This window comes from Myodes glareolus, chromosome 2, assembly GCF_982192425.1.
Source record: "Myodes glareolus chromosome 2, mMyoGla1.1, whole genome shotgun sequence".
Lineage (NCBI taxonomy): Eukaryota > Metazoa > Chordata > Mammalia > Rodentia > Cricetidae > Myodes > Myodes glareolus.
In genome coordinates, this window is record NC_142027.1 from 64,337,091 (window position 1) to 64,346,840 (window position 9,750).

General features: G+C 42.4%; 1 protein-coding gene across 1 annotated transcript; it reads right to left on the reverse strand.

Moving 5' to 3' along the window:
- Positions 1-6,413: 6,413 nt before the first annotated feature.
- Positions 6,414-9,496, reverse strand: LOC148122982 (WD repeat-containing protein 5B-like). The gene is given in 2 exon segments (XM_087901029.1): positions 6,414-7,607; positions 7,610-9,496. Coding segments are annotated over 2 exon segments (990 nt in total). The 5' UTR covers positions 8,472-9,496; the 3' UTR covers positions 6,414-7,479.
- Positions 9,497-9,750: the final 254 nt, after the last annotated feature.

Consider the following 9,750-nt stretch of genomic DNA (forward strand, 5'->3'; position numbering starts at 1 on the left):
AAACTCTTAATAGCAAAGCGAACAGTCTAGAGTTTTAAGTGTTTGAATACATGATATGGATAATCAATACTGAAAGCTAATTGACTTTTAGGAATTAAGATAGCAGTCTCAACCCTAAAGGGAACTGGGACTCGGCAGATTCCTGGGAACACTGGTGGTGACACAGACTCTTTCTCAGAACAGAGGCTGCCCTTTCATGAGAAAGGAAACTGAAGAAAGCTAACAGTTCAGCCAAGGTAGTGCTTATGTGGGAAGTTGCTCAGATCACATGGTTTTGGAGAAGGAGAGACAATTGCCTCGTTCCCCTTTACCCACAGTAGAAAATATTTTCTGCCAGATTCTGAGTCTCCTCACCCACACCCTTGCCCTCCACAGTGTTCCTGTCAACTTCAGACAGCTGCTGAGTCTGTGTGTCTCTTCCCTTCACCAGGCCTACAGCAGGAGTCACATGGGCCTACAGACCAGAGAGTCCTCCAGCAATCCTGGAGGTCAGTTTGTTTCCACTTCTTGTTTACTCTCCTTTTCTCTGTGTAGAATCAAACTATGCCAAACAAATTGGAACAACTTCAAAAATGACTCTAGGTTTCCTATTTTCCACGACCATTTATAAAGGAATTTGGTTGATGTGGCACAGTCAAAATTTTCTCAGATAAGTAGCAAATTTCCTGGGAGTGAGGGAGCTTTTATTTATTTTTATTTTATTTTAAATTTCTCCAAAGCTAATTAAATTAATTTTTAGCCTGTTTGGAAGATCTCAGCCAGTTTAAAAACTGGGTTGGTGAAAAGAAAGCTATTTAAAATCTTCTCAGAGGTGTCAAGTCTTTACACACTTTATGCTGTGTGATTTTTTTTTCTTGGTAAAATCATAAGACTGGATTTTGAAACACTGGAAGGGAGTTCTGAGAGTGATGGGAGGAATTCAGTTTTAAAGTTTATAGGCTTTCTGGCAGTGGTATCGTTAAATTCTAATGTTACTCCATGGTGATCCAATAAGACACAGGAGATTACTCCAATTCTTTTGTATCTGTGGAGGTTTGATTTGTTACCGAGTATGTGATCAATTTTAGACAAGGTTCCATGAGGTGCTGAGAAGAAGGTATTTTTTTTTGTTTGGGTGGAATGTTCTGTTAAATCCATTTGATTCATTACATCTGTTAGTTCTCTTATTTCTCTGTTAAGTTTCTGTCTGGTTGACCTGTCCATTGGCAAGAGAGGAGTGTTGAAATCTCCTACTATTTGTGTGTGTGTGTGTGTGTGTGTGTGTGTGTGTGTGTGTGTGTGTGTGTGTTGAGGGTTGATGTACAATTAAGTTTTAGTAATGTTTCTTTTACATATGTGGGTGCTTTTATATTAGGGGCATGGATATTCAGGATTGAGACTTCATCTTGATGAATTATTCCTGTCATGAATATAAAGTGTCATTTTCCATCTCTTCTGATTGATTTTAGTTCAAAATCAATTTTGTTAGATATTAGGATAGCCACACCTGATTGTTTCTTAAGTCCATTTGATTGGAAAACCTTTTCTCAACCTTTTACTCTGAGGTAGTGTCTGTCTTTGAGGTTGAGGTGTGTTTCTTGTAAACAGTAGAAGGCTGGATCCTGTTTTCATATCCATTCTCTTAGTCTGTGTCTTTTTATGGGTGAATTGAGACCATTTATCTTAAGGGATATTAATGATCAGTGGTTGTTAGCTCTGCTTATCTTTCGGTAGTAGCATTTGTGTGTTTCCACTCTTTGGGTTATGCTGTTGGGGGATTATCGGATATCTATGTTATTGTGGGTGTAGTTAGCTAGCTTCCTTGGGTTGAGGTTTTCCTTCTATTACTTTCTGTAAGGCTGGGTTTGTGGATATGTATTGTTTAAATCTGTTTTTGTCATGGACTATCTTGTTCTCTCTATCAATGGTGAATGAAAGCTTTGCTGGGTATAGTAGTCTGGGATTGTATCTGTGGTCTCTTTGTGGCTGCAGCACATCTATCCAGGACCTTCTGGCTTTCATGGTTTCCATTGAGAAGTCAGGTGTATTCTGATAGGTTTACCTTTATATGTTACTTGACCTTTTTCCTTTGCAGATCTTAATATTCTTTCTTTATTCTGTATGTTTTGTGTTTTGATTATTATATGGTGAGGGGATTTGTTTTTAGCCATTCTATTTGGTGTTCTGTAAGCTTCTTGTGCCTTCATAGGTGTATCCTTTAGGTTGGGAAAGTTTTCTTCTATAATTTTGTTGAATATCTTTTCTGTGCCTTTGAACTGGAGTTCTTATCCTTCTACCCCTATTATTCTTAGGTTTGGTCTTTTCATGGTGTCCCAGATTTCCTGAATGTTTTGTGTTAAGAATTTGTTGGATTTAATGTTTTCTTTGACCAATGAGTCTATTTCCTTTGTAGCATCTTCAGCGCTTGAGATTCTTTCTTTTATCTCTTGTATTCTGTGGGTTATACTTGTCTCTGTAGTTCCTGTTCATTTACCCAGATTTTCCATTTCCCGAGTTCCCTCAGTTTGTGTTTTTCTTTATTACCTCTATTTCAATCTTCAAGTTTTTAACTGTTTTCTTCACCTGTTTGGTTGTTTTTATCTTGGTTTTCTTGAGTTTCTTAGAGGGATTCATTAATTTTCCAACTTTTTGTTTGTCTTCTCTTTTATTTCTTTAAGGGAGTTTTTCTCTTCCTCTTTAAAGGTCTCCATCATTTTCATAAAGTTACGTTTAAAGTCGTTTTCTTCTACTTATTCTAGGTTAGGATGATTAAGTCTTCCTTTTGAGTGTCCACTGGATTATGGCGTTACCGTGTAGCTTTTTAGGATGTTGGAGGAATTCTTGCATTGGTGACGACCCATCTCTTTCTTTAAATGAGGCCGGCAGTGTCTTGGCATCTTGGTCCAATCCTTGCTCTGGCTGTCTCTTAGGTGCCCTCTGTATTAGAGCAAGCTGTGTTTCAGGATTCCACAAAGCTCACAGACAAATAGGTGGGTTTGGGGGCAGGGTGTGTTAGGGAGGAATACTCCCTGCTTGCTGGCTAGAAAAGCTGATGCGTTGGGGAGGGACCCCTGGGTTTTGTCCCACTGAGGAGGTCCCAGAGAGTGAGACATCGAGCTGTCGGGCCCTGTGGCTGCTGACTTACCTCTTAGATTCCCTCAGTTTTGGAGCAGTCTGTGTTCCAGGGATCCACTGAGCTTTCAGGGAAACAGGTGGGTATGGGGGTGGGGTGGCATGGGGACTAGCCCAGTCGCCAAGAGTTGGGTTCTTAGGCTCTGGAGCAATCCCTCCACAAAGGCCTTGGTGTCAGACCATTACCAGCTCTGCAAAGCCCATTCCATGTTGTGGTTCCCCAGCTCGCCAAAACTCTCAGTTCATCATCTCCCTGCAGCAAAAACTTCACTGCAGCACACAAAACCACTGGTGCCAGCTCCTCTGTAAAGCCAAATCTGAACCCAAAATGTATTTCTTAAAAGTGTTCTTTCAGGAAGGTATCCATTTTTTTTTTCTCTGCTGGCTAGTTTTATGTCAACGTGATACAAGCTAGACTGATCTGAAAGAAGGAACCATAACTGAGAAAATCCCTCCAGAAGATCTGGCTGTAAGGCATTTTCTTAATTAGTAATTGATAAGGGAAGGTCCAGCCCATTGCAGGTGGTGCCATCCCTGGATGGTGGTCCTGGGTTCTATTTAAAAAAAAGCGGACTGGCCAGACAATGGTGGCATTCACTTTTAATCCCAGAATTCAAGAGTCAGAAGCAGGCAAATCTCTGAGTTTGAGACCAGCCTAGTCTACAGAGCTAGTGCCAGGACAGCTAGGGCTATAAAGAAAAACCTTGTCTCAGAAAAAAAATAAATGAATAAATAAAAAGAAATAAAAAATGAAAGAAAGAAAAGAAAGAAAGCAGGCTGAACAAACCACGAGGAACAAGCCAGTAAGCAGCACCTGTCCATGACCTCTACATCAGATCCTGCCTCCAGGTCCCTGCACTCTTTGAGTTCCTGTCCTGGCTTTCTTCAGTGATGGCTATGATGTGGAAATGCAAGCCAAATTAACCCTTTCTTCCCCCAACTTGCTTTGGTGTTTGATCCCAGCAATAGAAATCCTAACTCAGGCTCAGCAGTGGAGATATGAAGGTCCCTGCAGGGTCTCTAAAACATTCCCCAGATCCCTTTGAAAGAATGCATCCTTTCAAGTCAGGGGTGGGAACATTCAAAGTGGGTCTGGAACATGTTGTCAGAGAAAGGGAGGAAGCTGTCAACAACCACTGATCACATTTTGAAGGAACTCAGGAGCCATCACAAAGGTCCCTCCTAACCAAAGATGGAAACATTTGAGGACTAACAGAAAACTGAAGCATTACATGTGATGCAGGTGCTTCTTACAGTGCTTTTAAATAGGTCAACTGGGAGGTTGTAAGGACCAGTGTGTGTGTGTGTGTGTCTGTGTGTGTGTGTGCATGTGTGTGTGCATGCATGTGTGTGTGTGTTTATTCATGCAAATATTCATCCCATGATCCTGTTAATTCTGAATCTATGGACAACCAAATGATGTGGGAAAGAATGCCACCATCTTGCAATCCATATTAAATAAGAGGTGTGAAACAGTTACCTTTGCTGCTCACATAGGAAAGGTGGGTGAGGACCTTTGAGGGGTCGCCTGCGTGGGTAGCACCTTCTGGTCAACTCACTAAGTGACAGCATCACTATTGACAAAATTGACATGTGGGCCCTGCGGTGGGGTAGGAAGGAGGCTTAGTGTTTTGAGACAAAGTCTTAATCTAGCCTTCAACTCATGTAGCAGAGAATTACCTCTGCCAGCCGAGCAGTGGCAGCACACCTTTAATACCAGCACTTGGGAGGCAGAGGCTGGTGGATCTCTGTGAGTTCAAGGCCTGCATGATCTACAAAAAAAAAAAGTGCCATGTGCCACTGTCTGGGAACTTAATACATTTGCAATGGAATGTTGCCAATAGCTCCATGATCTAATGGTCTTGATGTTGTCTGTATACTGTTTCATTTTACATACAAATGCTTTGATTTTTGTCACTTGCAAATTTATTATCAAAAGAAGTTTCTTGTGCATTTTTAGGAAACCGATTTTTGCTGGGTGGTGGTGGCACACACTCTTAATCCCAGCACTTGGAAAGCAGAGGCAGGCGGATCTCTGATTTGGAGGTCAGCCTGGTCTACAGAGTGAGTTCCAGGATAGCCAGAGCTGTTGTTACACAGAGAACCCTTATCTTGGGGGAAAAAATTGATTTTTTGTGAGTAATTTGGGACACTCTTTTAAGCCCATGATTTGAATACTGGTAAATCCTAATATAGAACTTCTTTCATATAGCAATGCCATTTTCACTGAAGAGCAACAAGAAGTCTATCTTAAAGTCTGTGATAAAGATACACCACTAATTTATGCAAATCATTTTTTATTGTGTGTAATTCTCTGTTCAGTAATATACCATGACTATTTTTTTTATGGGTTTGATTTAAACTCTTTAGTTTTATCACATTAATTTTATCTTGGGACAGGGGATGTACCTATCCATCCACTGAGAAAATTTTGAAGTCCAAGAACAATCTGTAGAAATGTGTTCTGTCCTATGCAGGTTCCAGGGATACATTTTAGGTCATCAGGCTTAGCAGCAAGTACCTTAACCCACTGAGCCATCTCACCTATCCAAATTTAAATTTTTTTGGTCAGAATTTCAGATATGCCCCTTGGTGATCTTGCACCTTGCAATGTAATCAAATACACCAGCATCTTGACCATCATACCCCCTATGAGCATGTATGAGAATATATTTAAGATATATATTCAAATATATATTTGAAATATATGAAGTATATTTCTCAGAACTTGTCAAGAAGATAAAATTCTGCACACGTTGCTTTCAGTGATAGTACTATAGCATTATTTCTTAATCTTAGGGTTTTTATCTGTATTTCTATATTTTCTACAGAAGCCCTATGTGGATTCAGTTAGTATATGGGTCTGAGCATAGCTGCCTTTTGGATAGTATGTGGGGCATTTGGAGAATTATCACTAAAGTTTATTGACAGCAAGTAAGGAATGAAATTATGGCATCATTCATTGCCCAGTAAATATCAAGTCATCTAGAAAAAGCCAAGGCTACAAAGACAAAATCTAAAGCCTGATCTTAGTACTTCTTTTTTACTAAATATGAGGCCCATGAAGGCATCACAACTGCAAGGTGGCAACTAAACTTGGAGCTTTATTAGAAGCAGTGAAAAGTTAGAAAGCCTACCTCAGCTGCCCACTGAGGGCAGACAAGCAAGTATTGATAAGGTGATTTCTGAATTGAATAGTGTTGGGCAAGAGTTAGGAGGCCCAGTGCTAAAGAGTGGCCACTGATAAGAAAAAGAGCAGCTTCGCTGACGCAAGAAATTCAATTAGGTCGAATCAAAGCAAATCAAAATGCCCATCATTTTATTAAGAATGATGTGCTCGGGTGGCCAAGCATATGGCAGGGAGACAGGACATCAGGCAGCCCTTGCAAACCTGAAAACCACCTGTTTCTCCTCTAGGAGGCCACTTAAATACCCTGTGGGAGTGGTCCCTCTGTGGGAGGAAGTGTCAGAACCTGGCATGCTGGGATTTGGAGTCCAGAGCAAAGCAACTCCCAGGCCAGGGGCTAGGGCTATGCTCTCAACTTAACAGCCAGAACCTGACATATAATTTGCCTGAAAAGTCACAAAATGGTATAATGTAATACAATATTTAAGAAGATTTTCCCGTTAAATGTTTAAGGTTCTAAGGAGGCAGAGTCAAGTGAATCTGTGAGCTTGAGACCAGTCTGGTTTTCCAGCCAGCCAGGCCTACAGGGATACAGAGCAAGATCCTTTCTCAAAAATGATTTAAGATTCTGGCCTGTTAAGAAAACCTGGCCTGAGTTCATTACGTGGAATGCACAGTGGAAGGAGAGGCCTAACTTTGAGGGTTGTCCTGACCACAACACAGGCAGAAGTGTAAGACTTGTAGACTGAACCTGACCAGACTTACTGTCCCCAGCTTGACAGATTAATGTGGTAATAAGATGGTCCATCATATAGAATAACACCAAAAATATGCACACGACATGTAGAACTTCGGTTCTTTCCTTCCCTCCCTCAATGCATGCTATTGTCCTTGGTGGCCTCCCAAACAGAAACTGTAAGTCCCCCTCCCCTCAGCCATCCTGTTCTGTCAACCTTCTGAATACTCCAATACCCTCCCCTCTGAGAAAGCTGCTGAAAGGAAAAGAATGAGATGCTGTCCAGGGACGAAGACATGAGATTGACAACAGGCCTCAAAATTAAGATCAGAAGCCGCAGGTCCTAGACTGGCTTTTACACTGGTCTCATTTTGCAAATTAAAATGTCTCAAACTCATAACATCAAAGACAATTCGACAGGAGCTACAAAACCACGCCAAACTTTAGAAGTCACCCTTTTGATTGTTTCTGACGTAGTTCACACACCGGTTGGTTGCCAGCGACTTCAGAAGTCACTCGTCCACACTTTGATGGTTTTGTCATTTTCCAACGCCGCTGATGCAATGATGTTTTCTGTAGGGTGACAAGCTGCCGAGATCACAACATCTGAGTGACCTTGTAACTTCTGTGCATCTCTTTAGTCTGAAGGTTCCAGATGTAAACCATGTTGTTCTCGGAGCCAGACACAACCCACTTTCCACCAGTCACAGAGAAACTGGCAAATATGCAGTATTTCTCATTCTTATGGCCGGTGTATGTCTTCAGGCATCTGCCTCTGCTGTAATCCCACAGTTTAAGAGTATTGTCCAAAGTTGCAGTGAGAATATATTTGCCATTTGGAGAAAATTTTACAAAAGACACAGGAGGGTTGCCGTCATCAGCGAGTGTTTTTAAACACTGTCCCGAGGCAGCATCCCAGATTCTACAAAGACCATTATAGCTCCCAGACACTATCAAGGACCCAGTGCAATTAAAATGTATGGCAGAGATGGGATCCGAACGAGCAGACAAGGTCTTGAGGCACTTTCCTGTTTCCACCTCCCATATTTTCACACTCTCATCGAAGGACCCCGAAACGACGAGGTTGGATGGTGGGTTGAAATTACAGCAGAAGACGAAATCATTGTGCCCTTTCAGTGTTCTCAAGCATCTTCCAGATCTCACATCCCATAATTTTAGAGTCTTGTCGTCTGAGGCAGAAACGAGACGGCCAGAATCCGAAGACCAGGCAACATCTGATATTTCCAGATTATGACCACAGAGTGTTTTCTTACATTTCCCATCATATGCCCCCCAAATTATAATTAGCGTATCAGCGGCAGAACTTGCTAGCCATTCTCCGTTAGGACTAAACTTAACTGATGATATGGCCGCCGAGCACCCCTCAAGAGTAAGTCTGACAGCATAGTTGGGTTTCTGCGGTTCTCCTGCCTGCTGGGTGGAAGAGCAAAGGGCCGACTGCTGTGCTCCCTCTGCTGGGGAATGTTCAGTCGCCATAGCTAGGCTCTACAGTTTGCGCAGGCGACCAGCCTCGCAGAAGAAACTTGCCATTCGAAGGCGCATGTTTTGATTGTAACATGAGCTTGTCTTTCGGGTCAGCACAGAATCAACAGCAAGGTTTGAACCACCCTCCTCTCGCTTTCTCTGGTAGCATCAGAGAACCGGATCAAAGTGGTTCTAAGATCGGTGCTATTGTTGGGTGTTGTTAAAGGACTAGGTTGTAGTTCGGGGGTTAAAGGGGCTGCAGAGAAAGTCCTCTTCCACGCCCTCCCAAGCTCCCAAGCGTCTGGGAATGGTGAGAAACTGAGGACAACACACTAAATAGAATTTGAGAAGGCTCAAGAAGGGGCAGGGATGCACCAAAGCGCAGGCCCACAACCACCAATGGGACTTGCCCGAGGGCGCTTGCGCCGAAGAAAGTAAACGTTTACGTTTGCTTTCGGTCCTCCTGGACCTTGCTGTTTGCTGTGACAGGCTTAGGTGCAGAAGGGGCGCAGCACCACCCGCAGGCACTTCAGAAAGTCTGTGAGCATAGCTGCCTCTGCCCCTGCCCTCCTCTGATGCTGAATTTGGCAGCCACAAGATCTGCTTTCTGTGGCTAGGGAATGGAGCAGAGCAAATGCACAGATCATAAAACTAGTGGCTTAAAATTCTTTTATAGACGTTTAGGAAACTCTAAGATCTACATCTCCACCTCCGTTGGCGCACGCCTTTAATCCCAGCACTCGGGAGGCAGAGGTAGATGGGTATCTTCTGAGTTTGGGGTCAGTCTGGTCTACTGAGAGATTTCTAAGTCTGCCAGAGCTTCATGACCCCGTCTCGAAAAATACAAAACGAAAAACAAAAACAAAAAACCCATATCTGTTTTATGTTTTTTAAAACCCAAGGTTATTCCTCGTGGTGGTAGCACACGCCTTTAATTCCAGGACTAGGGAGGCAGAGGTACCTATTTTATGAGTTCAAGGCCAGCCTGGTTTACAGAGTGGGTGCCAGACCAGCCTAGCCTATAAAGTGAAGCTCTGTCTCAAAAGACCAAAACAAACAAAAAACCAAGGTTATGATGAGAGAAATCAGTAAACCTTTGGCTTTTAGCCTGGACACTTTATGCTAAGATCTAAGACGGGATGGTGGTGCTGGATGTCCAATACACACGTCACAACTATGAAGGACAAAAGGTGCACAGATTTACTTTGTGGGTAGAATTAAGAGACGGCTTTTCCTTTGAAAAGAGTAAAATTCATTTCTTGATGTGTAGGAGACCTTGTTTATACATAGC